At 45.8% G+C, this 15,379-nt stretch overlaps 1 protein-coding gene across 1 annotated transcript in view; it reads left to right on the top strand.

The window, feature by feature from the left end:
- The first annotated feature begins 3,188 nt into the window (after positions 1-3,188).
- Positions 3,189-15,379, top strand: part of BEND4 (BEN domain containing 4) — a 30,500-nt gene continuing 18,309 nt past the window's right edge. The window contains exons 1-2 of the mRNA XM_086612288.1: positions 3,189-4,097; positions 12,366-12,932. Coding sequence (XP_086468414.1) covers positions 3,734-4,097; positions 12,366-12,932 — 931 coding nt within the window. The 5' untranslated portion in view covers positions 3,189-3,733. The remainder of the gene's footprint in view (positions 4,098-12,365; positions 12,933-15,379) is intronic.

The following is a 15,379-nucleotide window of genomic DNA, read 5'->3' as shown; positions in this document are numbered from 1 at the left end:
TTATCATAAATGCAGGCCTTTGGTTTTGAATGCCACACTTCAATAACATTTACCTATCAACAGCTGCTGAAATATTGAATTCCACAGTCATCTTTTCCTTTTGATGCTCTCCCTTTTGTTTCTTTATCCATAAACATGAGCAACTGAGCTAAGCTTAAATTAACTAGCTGGGGTTAAATGTTTAGGGCAGCAAATTATGGCTAGCCTGCTTGCAGAGTGGTTTAGATTACAGGGGAGAGTTGCCAATCTCAGCTCTCATCATGCACTCCAAATGTGTGGAGCAATACTGGCAGTTCATGGCCAAATCCTGCATGCTTTAGTTATCACAGGAGCGCTGCTCCCATGAATAAGTGGAGCAAGATTTAGCCCCTGCTCAGAAGATAGAGATGAATCACACTTTTATTCTTTGAGTACCTCACGGTACCTTCAACATAGGCATGTTCAGTGATTGATAGCCTGTGTCTAGATTGGGTATTTTTCTATATACTGACAAATATTCTTTTTGCGGTGATTTCTAGGAGCAGAGGAGTATACACTGCAGCAATGTTGGGTTTCTTATTTTTCATGGCACCCTTTGTCTTTGTTTTGATTAGTTTTTTTTCCGAGGGTCAGTTACTTCCTGTCCTTTTTCCGCTCGGAGTGCTCTGAAATAATCCTGTTACAGATCTTCAGCCCTTAGCATCAGTAAAACAGTGGAAGCTTGCATCAGTAAACAGGTAGGGAAAGACATAGCCTTCGCTTCAGGGTCATATCCCAAGTGGTGGCACAGTCTAAGGGAAATGAAGGTGTTCGGCTTTCTTGAAATGAGCTGCTGGTATCAGCTGAGGCTTTTTTTTTTTTTTTAACTTGATCAAGTCAAGGGCTATGTGTTAACTGTTTTAATCCAGTATGCAACCACAATGGGACTATAATTCAGAGACAAATGCTTGGTTACTAATAATTTCATGACCATGTGCTGTTACTCATCAGTCCACTCAGGTGCTGCCGGACGTGCCGCAGGGAGCGGCCATGGAAGGGGGCAGCCCACAGCTGCTCGCAGCAGGTACAGTGGCATCTCCCCATACTTTGAGACCATCACATCACCCAGCCTGCCTCTTTGCCAGGCTAGGGCCACGCTCCTCAAATGCAAAGCCACGTTAGTCATCCTGCAAGGGCGACTGCATACCTGTACAGAACTTATGAGTAAAATGGAGCATTCCACAAAGCCAAAGGTGGAACCACTAGGGTTAAACACTCTGGTTGAGGGGCCACAGGACCGGGCTGCACGGGCCCCTCAGGTTAGGCACAACACAGAGCCTTTGGGCCACAGCACCAGAGTCCCATGTCTGAAACTCAGGGGAAGGGTCATAGAAGAAAAGGGGGAAAGGGGGGGAAACCAACACGTTTTTCAGGTCTACATACCCAAAAGAGTCACTGAGAGGATTCTGGCCGAGGAAAAGCCAAGACTTCCTAAAAACAACTGAAGGGACATTTTGATGGCCCAACAATGGGCACTGTCAAAAACCTCAGCAGAAAGAAATTCAGTGCATAAAGTATGCATTTCATTTTCCTCCTGGCTGAAGTCCCTGTCTTATTTCAGTGGCTTTGGACCACATTAACCCGAAACCTGCTTCTCTCTTCATATCCATAGAGACCCGCATCTGCCTGATGAGCTGCAGGGACCACGGATAAAGGAAGCAGCTTGGAGGACATGATGTGCCAACCCCAGGTTTCTCCCTTGGTTTGTAGGAGGCTCGTGGTAGGCAAGGGTTGTTTCCTCCACCACGTTCAGAGGGGTAGGTGTCAACACCAAATAGCAGTGAGCTCCTAGGAATGCAGTTGACACCTGAGGGGACAATTTTTGGCTGTGTATTTGAATCTAACTATTTAGAGCCTAATATTAACTTTATACAATTTTATTACCATACTGACCTCAGACAGCTGCCAGCCACGGCTGTGGCAGAGGCCAGTCAGACGAGACAAGGGCAGGAGGTGGAGAATACGGACAGGGCCAGCTCCTGACCAAATCACGGCATTCGTGCCCTATCTTCAACAGCTTGTCAACACCGAAGTATGACAGCTTATCATCTAAACATTTCATTTCTGAGTGGAAGCAGGAAGCCGAGTTTCTCTCACACTTATTTCCAGTCTCTCTTTTGCATTACAATAATTCTTTAAAAGCACGGACGATCAAAGAGTCAGTCAGAAAACAAAAAGACTTATGATTGATTTTGCTTAAGTAAAACAGTGATTTCTATTACACTAGCCTTTACTTAGAGGCTTTTGGCTGCTACAAGGAATCGATTTATTCTACTTGTCAAAATAATGAAAATCAGAGCCAGCCCAGCTGCTTGTATGCCCTGCGTGGAAGAAATGCCCGGCTTGCAGAAGTTAGCTCGACTTTTCTGCAGGAGAGGGGCCGAAGACCGCAGGAGTTAATTACATCAGTAGAGAAGGGTCGCTTTTCATTTCCAGCAAGCCTGACTCCGACTAAATAAATAAAGCTGAAATGGGAGAGCGATGACCACAATAAGTAGCCGAAACTCCACGTGATGACAGAGGAATGATTTCCCACCTCCACCGCTTAAATATAACTAAGGTGTTCTGTAATTTTACTTCCAAAAGCCAGAGGGCTTATTGTAATCCTGATAAATTATAGCAGCAGAAGCAGGAGAGAAGTGGGACAGAAGAAGGGAAATGTTAATGCAAAATATAAAATTGCCTGGCAGAAAAGAATGGGGAGAGCGAGCGAGCGGTTTGTTATCGTTTATTTTTCTTCAACATATCATTCAGTTTCAGCTGTCTCCCATCTCAGCCAGATCTCCACCATTTCTCAGAAACGTCTCCCGATGGCATCTCATTCTCTTCCTGTCTTTCACCAGCGTTTCATTATTTCTTAACTGTCCCTGAAAGGGTCTGGGGAGGAGGCGGAGGGGAGAGGGAGGCAGGGGGGAGAGGGACGAGCCTTCGCCCCACGTGTCCGCCTCATTTAAGCAGTTTGCAAAAAGCGGGAGGGGGGAGAAGGGGGCCGACGTTGCAAATAATGTTAAATGTGATTAATCTCCCGGATTCCTGGAAATCTGACATGCATGAGTTACAGCGAAACCTCTTTTATTTCGCCATGAAATGCTTTTGCATAATGAGAAAGAAAATGTCCTCTGTGCCCTAATCAACTCCGACAGGTCCTGGACTCCCAAATACTTTTATTTATGGCATTATTTATTTCATCCCTAATAACCGGGGAGGCGTGCCCGCGGCTCGCTCCGTGCGGGAAGGGGAAGGGAGGACCGGGCGGCCGGCGGGGCACCCGCGGCGGAGCTCCGCGCCCGGCGGAGGGGCCACAAAGTTTTCGCGGCGGCTCCGCGCTCCGCGCAGCGCGGATCGGTACCCCGCGGCCCCGCCGAGCCGGGCCGGGCCGGGCAGAGGGGGGAGCGGGAGCCGCGGCGGGGGGGGCCGCGGCCGCTCGTCCCCCGCGGCGGCGCCCGGCGGCTCACCTGCCCCCGCTGGCGGGAGCCGGGGGCGGTGGCGGCCCCGCCAGGGCCCGCCTCCCCGCCCCGCTGCTATTAGCAGAGATTACCCTAAACACTTGCCGGTCGCCGCCCGTCTCCCTCCAGGCATTGGCGCGGCCGCCTGTCAATCAGGCCGGCGCCCCGCCGCGCCGGGGCTCCGCCGTGCCACAGAGACGAACCGCGGCGGCGGCAGACACAGCCCCGGAGCGGGGCCGCGCCGGGCCGGGGGGAGGCGGCGGCGGAGGATGGAGGAGGAGATGCAGCCGGCGGAGGAGGGGCCCAGCACCCCCAAAATCTACAAGCAGCGGGGCCCCTACAGCGTCCTGAAGACCTTCCCCGGGAAGCGGGCGGCGCTGGCCAAGCGCTACGAGAGACCCACCATGGTGGAGGTGCCCCGCGGGCGCGGAGCGGGGCAGCCCTTCCCGCACGCCGCCGAGCCGCTGCCCTACGCGCCGCACGGCCCGTTCCCCAACGGGCCCGCCCGCCCCGCCGCCGCCCCCGGCGCTGCCCAGGGCCACCCCCGCCCGCCGCCGCCGGCCCCGAGCTCCTCGGGCCGCTACGGCCCCTGCCCGGCGGCGGCGGCGGGCGGCGGCGCGGAGCTGAGCGCAGGTACCCGCAACTCCTCTCCTCCGCCGCGCAACTTCGCGGGGCACTTTGTCGCAGGCGGGAGCGGGATGGGGGCTGCGGGCTCCACACACGCACACGCACCCCCCTTTCCCGGGGGGCTGGCGGCGGGCTCGGTCCCCCGCGGGGTCCCCCCCGTCGGGGCTGGCGGCGCCGGGCGCCCGGGACTGGGTGCGGGAGGGGGGGGACGGGGCGAGCGGCTGCGTCCGCCCGTCGGTCGGTCGGGCATCGCCAAAGTTCCCGGGGGCGGGCGGGGCCGCCGTCGGGGCCGGGACGGCATCGCCTCCGAGGGGGCGGGGGGGGGGGGGGGGGCATCGCGGCCGCCCCCGTCGCCGTCGGGGCTTTGCCGGCGGCCGCCCGCGACTTGGCGGGGCGAGCGCCCGCCGGGCGGTTCGCACCTGCGGGAGTGCCGCCGCCGTCGGCGGGGCGGGGGGCCGGGCCGGGCCGGCCGCTCCGCCGCGGTCGCGGCCGGGGAGGGCGGCGGGCTGGGGCTGGCTGCCGGAGGGAGCTGCTGGTAATGGAGAGGCTGCTGTTAAGAGGTGGTGATTTTAACAGCAAGAAAACAGATCGGCTGCTTGCCTGCACCGTTTTCGTAAGATGCAGCGAGGAACAGGAGATCAGATTATTTTAATTTTTTTTTTTTTCTTTAAAGGTGTAAGATACCGAGATGCTGAACGTGTATCTTTCTTCTAGTGATGGCTTGGAGTTAAAAACCACGTAGATCTTGATATGCAACCTAAATTTGGCATCAGGAAATGGGAAATTGCATCTTTAAGCAGAGTACAATCAAAAATGAATTACAATAAATCCTATATAATTGCATAGGTCATTCTCTTTAATGAGATTTTATTAACCTGACTGTCAAGCTTTTGAGTCAGGCAGATATTTTATCTTCTTCAACTGATAAAAGTGTCAGCTATAAACCACCATATAAATATTCATAAATCTACACATCTGTGGCAGCCTATCAGCATCATTCTTTTGGACATTAAAAGCATTCTAATTACTTTCTGTCTAGCAGAGCTGAAATGCTGCCTGTTATAGTATGTGCTTGGCAGGCATGATTGCTTTTGTTTGCCATCACAAATAGCAGCATCCTATTTTATATACTGATGGTCCAGAATATATTCAGGGTTTGACTGAACAGGATGAATATTATGAAGCACCATCTGGTTTTGATAACATCGGGTATATTAACTCATCTGTTAATTTTTGACACATCATTGATTTATTTATTTAGAAAAATTGGATCCTGTTTTGGTATGTTGCTGTTTGGCTTTGTAACAAATGTGATGACATTTCCTTACTAAACAGGGAGATATGCTAGTTAATAGGATATATGGCTATGTTTTAATGCCTGTTTTCGCTCAGAGCAGCCGTGTACTGGATGGATTTATCATGTCTTGTTACAAATAATTCGAGGACTTTACCAAAAAAGTTTAGAACAGATTAGCCTGAAAATTCACGGCTCTGACATGAAGTCCCATGATCCATGGCAGAAGGTCGTCTTTTCTTTTTTTATTGAACCTACGTCTTGTTTTAAATGCCCAATTTGTGGTAGTTCAGTATTTTTTGTGGCCCACAATCAAAATGCTGCTGCTAAGTGTGACACCTACGTTTCTTTACAGAAGCAGATTACGCCATGGAAAACATTCAGCTGTCTGGTACATGATATACGAGGTCATACTCACACCAAAGCCCTCTGGGCTTTGAGGAGCAGAAGTTTGGACTTTCTCCTGCCTCTGTAGATTGTACTAACCAGGCGCTAGAGTTTGTCATTGATTCAGTCCTGTGCTAAAAAAACTCAAGATCATGATCCTTTGAGGTCCCTTCCAATCCCTAACATTCTGTGATTATGTGATTAAGGAACCGCTGTTTGTGCACTGAAGTTCTGGGAAGTCCCTGTCCCATCACCTGCACATCCAGGCTCTACTTTTACTTTAGGTTCCTGGATAGGTCCCAACATACTCTTCTCTCGGCTCAAACTTTTAAGTACCAAGCGAAACAGAACAGGAGAAAACCAGCTAAAAACTTGCAGTGGTGTGCCAAAGTGGGATTTTGTACTAGCTGTTGCCAGAGGCTGATAAAGCACGGGGCAAGATTTAGACCTCCCGGGTATTGTAGTCTCTGAGGTACGAGTGCTTTGCTGAGCTACGCACCTATCCCTCCTGCTCAGCGGTGGAGAAACACCAGGCGCCTTGTATTGGAGGAGCTGTAGCACCAGTAAGCTGAGCAGGGAGCTGTTGAGGGTGAGCTGGTTGAGACCTCGGGGATGTGAGCACATGGAGTACTTCCATCCTATCGTCCAGAGCCTTGAAGTCCTCTTGACGAGTGTTTGAGCCAGTTTAATAGCTCAGGCTGCTGCTGGGGAAGCCGAGCAGAGGTCTTGCCTCTGGGGAGTGGGAGCATTTCCATGTACTCCATGCACGGTCATTCTGTGCTTTGCCCAGCGCCCACAGGGTCTCCGCCCACACGGCTCCTGGGTTCCCCACAGCAGCAAGGGGCACGGGCTGAGCCCTTTCCAGAACACCTCTTAGCCAGAGGTTCACCTCCCAAGTGGTAGGTGTTGTAGGGAAGGAAGGATCCTTCCCTTAGCAGATACCCAGCTTCAGGTCCACTGAGTTGTTCTGCACAAGGCAGACAGTCACCGTCCATGACTTGAACAGTTTTCCAGTGTAGCTTTCCTGTAGCACTTGGCGAATGCTTACTTGAATGAAGGGCTGGAGGGCTGGCTGTAGGTCATAGTTTTGTAGGGACATCCATTTCTGAAGTTCAGTTGTAGAGATTTTTTTGCTGATACCTCTTCAGTTGTCCAGGCATAAGTGAGCAAACTGGCTAGTAAAAACACCATTCCTGGGATGTCTGCTCTGCACTAGCAACTTAAACGCTTAATGCAGTTGTTTCTTAATCTTCAGGCATGACGTTTCTGGCCCCTTGGGATTCAGAGCACTAAGTTTGCTTTTGAGAGTGGGCACCTCAAGCACAGCCACAAGTAATGATGCTTCCATATTTTTGCAGCTTTTGCTAATGGTTAGAGCTCTTACCAAGAATGAATGGTTTCTTCCTCAGTCCCTCTCTAAGAGACCACCCTGGCCTCCAGACTCCAGAAGAATTGCAGAAAGCGGGGTTAGTGGAGGGAGAAGGAGCAGGTGTTCTTCACCTCCTGCCACGGTGAGAAAAGATCTAGCTCGAGATCCCATCTTGTAGGGTAAGATCCTACCTGAGAAATGACATCTTAACAACGAGACACGTGGAACTGCACTGCAATGTGAGCCTTCTCTCTCCTCTAGTGAATAGTGGTTGCTCTGACCACTGCTGCCGCAGAGTGAGATGCACAAACATGCATTCAAAGCAGCAGCAGATGCCCATTTTCTCTTGTAAAGTGTTAATTCTTCATTAGTCTATTCAGAGTATTTTCCTGTGTATCTTTGTCTTTGGTAGCATGTGCTTTAAACAGTATCATAGTCCACCAAAGAAACCTCTTTTCCTTAGGAAAGCGTGATGCAGACCTTACAGCGTGCCTTAAAATTTAAGGTGATCTTTCATGGAAAGCAGAGAAAGAAGAGCAGAGCAGTCTTAAAGGTGTTGTTCCAGTGCCAGCAACCTGGCATGTTTAACATGACCAAATAATAAAGCTCTGTCATGCCTGGGCAAAAAAAAAGTTTTTGAAGTGAACAGAGAAAGTGAAGATCATTATTTTGGCCTTATCCAAGAAGTTGGGAATCCTCATCTGGAAGTAGATCTGTCAGATCAGTACTGAAATGGCCAAGCACTTGTCTTCATCCACTGGACTGTCTCAGTCATCTTCATGCAAAATGCCAAAGGAAGCATCACCTAGTCATGGGAGATGTCACATGTTCTTAGTTTTGTGACTGAAGTGTAGATGTTTACAGCAGTGTTCATATCTAAAAACACAATTACAAAGTCTGTATGCATGGACAAAGTCATTTAGGGGATACAGAGCTGCTGCCCCAGGATCTAAATTAATAATCCTATGATAATAATCAAACAAATCAAGAAATACAAATCATCAGGTGAGAGGACTGAAACACTGCAAGGTGAAGAGCAAGATGATTAAAATTGCTAGGAACCTGGACTTTCAAATCTTGCTGAAAATTAAAATTAAATACCGATGAATACATTCCCTGCAGGGGAGAATGCATGGTATTCAGACCCACTCAGTAGTTATGCAGGTGACTTTTTAAATCAACTGTCCAAGATTACAAAGGAAACTATGGAAAAGCCACGACCTAAATCCAGAGCTATTGAGACCCAATACAAAGCTTTATGAATAAAGCTATCTGGTCTAAGGATTGAAAAGATCCTCAGGTGTAGGAAAAGCTGACGTTATACCTGCCAGTCTGTCCATACATCTTTTCTGATGCATCAGTGTTAGTTGTCAAGTTGAGTTTCAGAAGCTTGCTCTAACTACAACCTTGTTTTTAGGCTGGCGGTTGGATAGCTAAGAAGCCCCATAGGTCAGCATCAGCAAGAAACAGATGAATGCTGTATCCGGGAGTTGGTATCTGATTTGCCATATGATAGTATCTTCTTATTGCTTGCACTCTCAAATACTCTAGTTAGGCATACTTGTATTTTTAGCAATTTGATCCTGCTTTATTAGCACTTTATGGGCCTTATCTGGCAAGTCCATGTTCAAGCAAAAGTCAAGTTAAAATCGATAGAAGTTCTGCAAGACTAAAGACTCTGGGGTCTGAGACATTAGAATTACATGGTTGGTGAGCATCGTAATAAGGAAAAAGAATATCACAATAAGATTTTAATAAACTGTTTACACTGTTCTAGACTGGTGCAGTGATTTCAATAGAATCTTCCTTTCCTCGAAAATACATATATTACATTAAATCAATTAAGAATCATAGATCAGTGATTATTCAGTAGTAATCACATAAAGACAACATTTTGTCATATTTTAGTGATTAGACATTGCACAGTGCTTGCATTTCTAATTACAGTCAGTCCATAAAAGCTGAAATCCCAATTTCTACAATATATGCTAAACAGGCAGCATTTGTTTTTATTTTTTCTCCATCACAAGAAATAACCATAGCTATCGTTCTCATTTAAGGTTGTTCAGACTGGGTACATGTACCATTAAGGGTGTTGAAGTCGCTTCAAAGTGGTACCTGCTTCAGCGTGGGGCCAGATGTTTCCAGAATGTTTGCTAAGAGCATCCCTCGCTATTGCTGCCCAGCCGTACCCACAAAAAAGGCATTTGCAAATCTTTGTGCTAGCATTTCAAAATAGCCCTGCCTTGTCATGACTTTCATTTTTATGTCTTTCAGTATGGGCTAAAGTTAAGGAAAAAAAACCCAGTAATTGCTGTTATTGTGTCTTTGTAGCAGATCTGATACCGAACTGAAGATTAAATCAATACTGTCATTTCTGTATAAAATTTCAGTTATGTTTTAAGCCATTATCACAGCGAATGTGCCTAACGCATTCGTTTTTACAAAAAAACTAATCATTAATTTTATCTTTACTGATGTTAGTGCATATTGTAGCATTCTTCAGAATTGGTATTTGAAATGTCAGGTTACTTTTAGCCGTATTTTAGGAGAAACCATAATATTAGAATAAAGTCTTGTGTACTAATCTAATCCCTTTTCAGTTGTTTCATTCATATTTTGTCCCCTTGCAACAAGGATACGCAAAGAACGAGTAACTGTTTTGTCAACAGGGACCATAATGATTAAAATACAAACAGTAAATGTGACTTCAGGTCTAGAATCGGATTATAGGATTAAAATGAATGAAAAAAACTGCTCTGTACTAGGATTGCAAAATTCCAATCAATATCATCCGGTAATAATTTTAAAGGCAAAATGTGAGAAGTAAAGAAATAAGGCAAAGAAGGCATGACTTGAGGTTGTTAGTGATGCTTGAGTTTTCTTGAATTTCTTTTGGTTTATCAGTAGGTCCTAGCTAGAAAGCAGCACTGTCACCGGGGTTTTGTTCTTTTAATTTACATTAGATCTGTTGTGCTGTGTTATTTTGCACTTGCATCTTAAGGGTTAAAGACAGCTGACCTTAGGTTAATGCAGTAAAAGTGAAGGAGGGACAGCAGATATGGAGGCCACAGAGCACCTGGCACCTCACCAGCACCCACTTGCAAATTGAGGAGCAATGCCTGTGCGTTTCTGCCGTTTTGAGTTTGTAGTGTGTATGGAGGGCATTGCTTAACGTTTTGGATCAAAGATGTGTTGGAGAAATCTGCCCTGCTTCATCTGAGCCCATCTACAACGGTCTGGTACTACTCGTGAGCACAGGAGGCTGATTGCGAGGATGCCTTAAGTGGTCTTAGGGCCACCCCAGTCCTTTGCATGCCAGTGGGCTCTCTCAGCTTGGCCCTGGGCAGCCTTGTAGCCCAGCACTGCATTTGTGCTTGCTCTGTCTGTCTCATGTCCCTGTTCTTATGGTTAAGTCCTCAGGAGATCACATCCTCGGGTTTTGTGCCGAGGAGGTCTCCTCAGACTGCGTTAGAGACTGAAAGAAGGCATTTGTATGCTGCTTCAGCCCTGCCCTCTTTGCAGAGATCTGGAGGATGGTAAAAATGCAAATTAGTGTTATTTCAAATATTCTCCAGGCCAGCTGTACTAATCTCAGTGTGAAGCAGTTTTTCCACCAGAAGTTGTATCTTCTGGATCGTGGAGAAGTACCATGAGAAGTGCCACCTCTTAAAGGCCTGGATTCTGAACATTTCTGTTCTTTATGTATTATCAGTGTGATGAGGCTATATTTTCATCTCTAGTGATGAAGTTAAGATAAATGAAGGTCTGGGGTGCTTAGTCTCATGCATCTGTAGCAGGTTGCCTTTTCAAAAGTAAATGCGTTTGTCACTTTCTAAAAGTCAAGCCTGCCTGAGAAGAGCTCTCCAAAATTGGCAGTGCTTGAACCTACCAGTCTTTTTTTTTTTTTTTAATCTCATGCAAAATGTTAGTTACATCTTTTTAGACACCCAGAGGAACTCAGCTATGAATAAGCTAAAAAAAAATGGAAAGGCATTATTTTTGTCGGGGAACCTAACAGGTCATACCATGAATGTCTTGGTCATTTTCCATCTGGGTCCAAGAACTGTTACAGCAGCTTGAGCTATATACGTAGACACTGCAGAAATGAACCATCCTACTATGTAGTTTAGGTTGTAGCTGCTGTTGCTCCCTGAGACCTGACACCTCCTGTTGTTAGCAGCAAGGCTGACTAGGTGCAGCATAGCGTAGAATCACAGAATGGTTTGCGTTGGAAGGGACCCTCAAGATCATCTAGTTCCAACCCTCCTGCCATGGACAGAGACACCTTCCACTAGACCAGGTTTCTCAAAGCCTCGTCCAGCCTGGCCTTGAACTCTTCCAGGGATGAGGCATCCACAACTTCTCTGGGTATCCTTATCTTACTTCCAGAGCCAAGCTGCTGCCTCCAGAAACTGCTGCATAGCCCCACCTAGAGTTTTCTGATTCTGTCCAGAGCAGCTTGAAGAACTCCGCAGTGCTCTCCACTGCGTGATACTGGCCTGCCCACAAACTCAGAGGGGGTCAGCAGGACAGAAAAAATTCCTCCTCTGACCAGAGGAGCTTCATATTATACATTTGATGCCTTTCCTCGGTGTAAGAAGAGGGTTTTGTGCTTGTCACTCTTAGGTTGTTCTTGGACATATCTGGAACCTAAAGCAAAAGGAACAAAAGCAAAACCCATAGAATTGGGAGCAGGTCATGTGAAGTGTCCCACGCCCAATGTCAAGCAAGTGCAGCAAAGATGAAAGGGAGAAAAAACAAAGCTTGAAAGCCTTGCTGGAGAGGAGCAGGGCATAGGACAAAGGTGTAGTGCAAAGTCTTGCAAATATGTACAGGCAATGCCCACCAGCAGCTTGAAATTGGCTTCCAGAGAGGTACTTACTTGAACTTTTACTTGTAGCAAATTTGATGGAATTTGTATTTTCTTCCCCATTTTCCTGTCTAAATCCCTCTGAAAGAAGATGGCAGTAAGCAGTGACTGTCATCACAATGCATTTCTGATTAACAGCAAGGGCACAAGGGCACTCTCAAAATAGAAGCAAAGTCGGGATTGTTTTAAATCACAGTGTTGCAGAAGTATTAAAGCAGAAGCCATAATTTTAATGTGTTCAGAAATAAAATGCATGCTACTGTAAACAGTTGTGTACATTCATCTAGCTGCTACTGCCTGGCATAACCTTTTACATTAGGTTTCTGTGATTCATCTTTTCTTTTGTTGCAGAGAGTCGAATGATTCTGGATGCCTTTGCCCAACAATGCAGCCGAGTTCTAAGTCTCTTAAATTGTGGTGGAAAACTACTGGACAACAATCATTCTCAGTCCATGATTTCTTGTATAAAGCAGGAAAACCCGAATTATAGTGAAAGACAAGAGCAATGTCAGCTTGGGAAAATGGTCCATAGTCAGACGTCAGACATTTTAGACATAGAGATGCAGTATATGCAAAAGAAACAACAAACCTCAGCCTTTCTGAGAGTTTTTACCGATTCCCTTCAGAACTATTTGCTTTCTGGGAGCTTCCCTTCTCAGAACACCTCATCAGTAAATGATTTCAGCCATTTGGCAGATGTGGATCCACTTTCAAGCTCTCCAGTACACACTTTAGGTGGATGGACATCTCCAGCAACATCTGAATCTCATGGTCACCCATCATCTTCTACACTTCCAGAGGAGGAAGAGGAGGAAGAGGAAGAAGGTTACTGCCCTCGATGTCAAGAGCTAGAGCAGGAGGTAATTTCATTGCAACAAGAAAATGAGGAACTTCGTAGAAAATTGGAGAGCATTCCAGGTAAATAATCCCTTGCCATATAATATTATCAGTCAGTGATAAAAATAGTTTGGGTAATGGTTTGGTTTAAGCTCTAATCTTTTTTAAAGGTTGCACTCATAGTAATCAAACACTGGAATTTGTCTCCAGCCAAAGTTCCTGTAGCTATGCCCACTGGAAAATTATCTACTGATACTCATCTATGTGAATCTTGAGTCCTAGACTAGTGAGCTGTGTTCAGGATGGGATGTACTTGTCGTCTCAAATTCCAAACATGAGGTGGTTTGTTACAGTAATTTCAAACATATGCTTTTATACCTAATTATCTATCTTGTTCTTTAAGTGACATGGCAGTTTGTAAACCTAATTCCCTTTTGAGGCTCCTTTTTTTGTTACTTAAAGAAACTATTCAAAGTTACAGCCATACATTTAACTGAAATAGATTTGACTTTTACCTTGAGCAGTATCTCTTAAATTGCTGTTGGCTCAGTGAGAGGCATAAATATATCTTCTCCTATTCATCTTCAATAAAACCTGGGAAAAAAAAAAGGCTTGACAACAATTTCTTCAGTTCAGCAATGCCTACCAGCCATTGGAGAAGAGAAAGCAGAAAGAAAAACCCCATCTAATAGAAACCCCTTCTGTGAAAAACTTCTCTTGACCCTTTAAAATTAGGACTTGTCACTGTTAAAGTGCACCAAGACACTTGAAGAGTGGTATCGAGTAAGAACAAAGTATTGTGGACCCATATCCTCTAAACTTGAAGCACAGGCAAAAATGGACCTCAAATAATAATACTAAGAGCAAATTGGAATTTAGCTTGTTTAGAAAACAAGTATACAACACACTTCTGGCTGTATAAACGCTAGGGAGCTGCACCTTCGCTAGCTGAAGTTTGAAATGCTTATGATAGATCCATGCAAAGTTAATTGAACTAATCCCTAAATATTAGAAAAGCACAGAATATACAGCATGGGCTGCAAGAGAGAAAATATTTCAAAGCTGCTAACTATGCAGAAAGGAAGAAGACAGTAACCAACTACTGCCCGAATATGTAGGTGCAGTTGGCAAAATCTGAGCAAAAAGCAAGCAGCAGTCTTCATGATTCTTCTCCCAGCTATCAATGATGTATTATGAATTATTTCTATTACATCATATTTTTCTTTTGTGCGTTGGTTTCTAGGGGTACCAGCAAATCCCATAAGCAAATTGTTCAGTGCAGAGAAAACCCAAAATCTAGAATTCTTTCCCCACCCCTCTCAAAATCTGGAGTCACTATAACTTGCACACTCTCGCTGGATTCAGTAGTGGTTCATACATCATATGGAAACACTGTGACAAAGGGAATCCTGTGGTCTTCAACTCCTCTTGAGTCCTAGCTTCAGGTGTCTAAGCCCGAAAATGATCATTAGGGTCTATAATCTGACCTACACCTTTCACTCAATCACCTATATTGAACCCAGTAATCTTTTTTGCTTTGTCTGAAGCGTAACTTCCATTTGACTCAAGTAATATCTTAGGCCTCCAGTCCTGAGTTGGAGACTCTGGTGAGCAAAGGCTTTACCTCTTACCCTGACACTTGACTCTAGTGGTGAGTTACGTGGGTGAAAATATGTGCCGAATTCTTTGCCTGACTGTCTGAAATCAGCTTGTACCATTGACTTCTATTCTTTGCTCCACTAAATGAAGTGCTGAATAGGACTGGGTGCTTTTTCCAGATGAAGGTGTCTACAGATTGAAAACTGACTTAATTTCTATCTTAGATAAACTAAGCAAACAGAGCCATTTAAAACTCCCCAAATAAGTGGAATCCCTCTTTGTAGTTCTTTTCTGCCCTCTATTAATTTCTTTAAAATTTGGGCACTGGAAATACGTGCGACCTGCTCCTGTCTGCCTGAGCGAAGGTGAACAGTCTCTTTGTTACCACCCGCCGTTGCCCTGGTCATTTGGCCATCGATCATGCAGCTGAGCTTCTCATTCTGTGCACGTTTTCTTCCTAGGCGTACGTACTTTGTATTTGGCTGTGTTCATTTACTAAGTGATCCAGATTGCTTTGGCTGCCCTGTTTTCCTGCTGTTTGCCGGTTCACCAATTTCTGTATCATCCAGATTTTTTTCGATTGTTTTTAAATTAACTTTGTGATCCCGGTTAGAAATGTTGAATGGTATTGAGGCTGCTGTCAGTCCCTGTTGAGCCCTGCTGGAAACACATCTATTCATGATGAGTCTCCCAAAGATGGATACTCAAGATGTCAGTAGCAAGTTCTTAATCCATGTATGCTAGAGTCTTCTGATGTGTTTTGCTGGTTTTGCAATCAGATAACTCATGGTAGTAAGTTAAATGCCCTTCAGGAGTCTAGGAATATTACATCTGTTCAACCCAACTTTTTCAAGCAAACCTATAATCTCATCAGAGAATGACAATCAGGTTAGTCTGACAAGATCCACTTTCCATAAGGTCGTTTTGAC

Source organism: Tauraco erythrolophus, chromosome 5, assembly GCF_009769465.1.
Source record: "Tauraco erythrolophus isolate bTauEry1 chromosome 5, bTauEry1.pri, whole genome shotgun sequence".
Classification (NCBI taxonomy): Eukaryota; Metazoa; Chordata; class Aves; order Musophagiformes; family Musophagidae; genus Tauraco; species Tauraco erythrolophus.
Note: the sequence above shows the minus strand (reverse complement) of the source record. Positions and strands in the feature narration are given on the sequence as shown.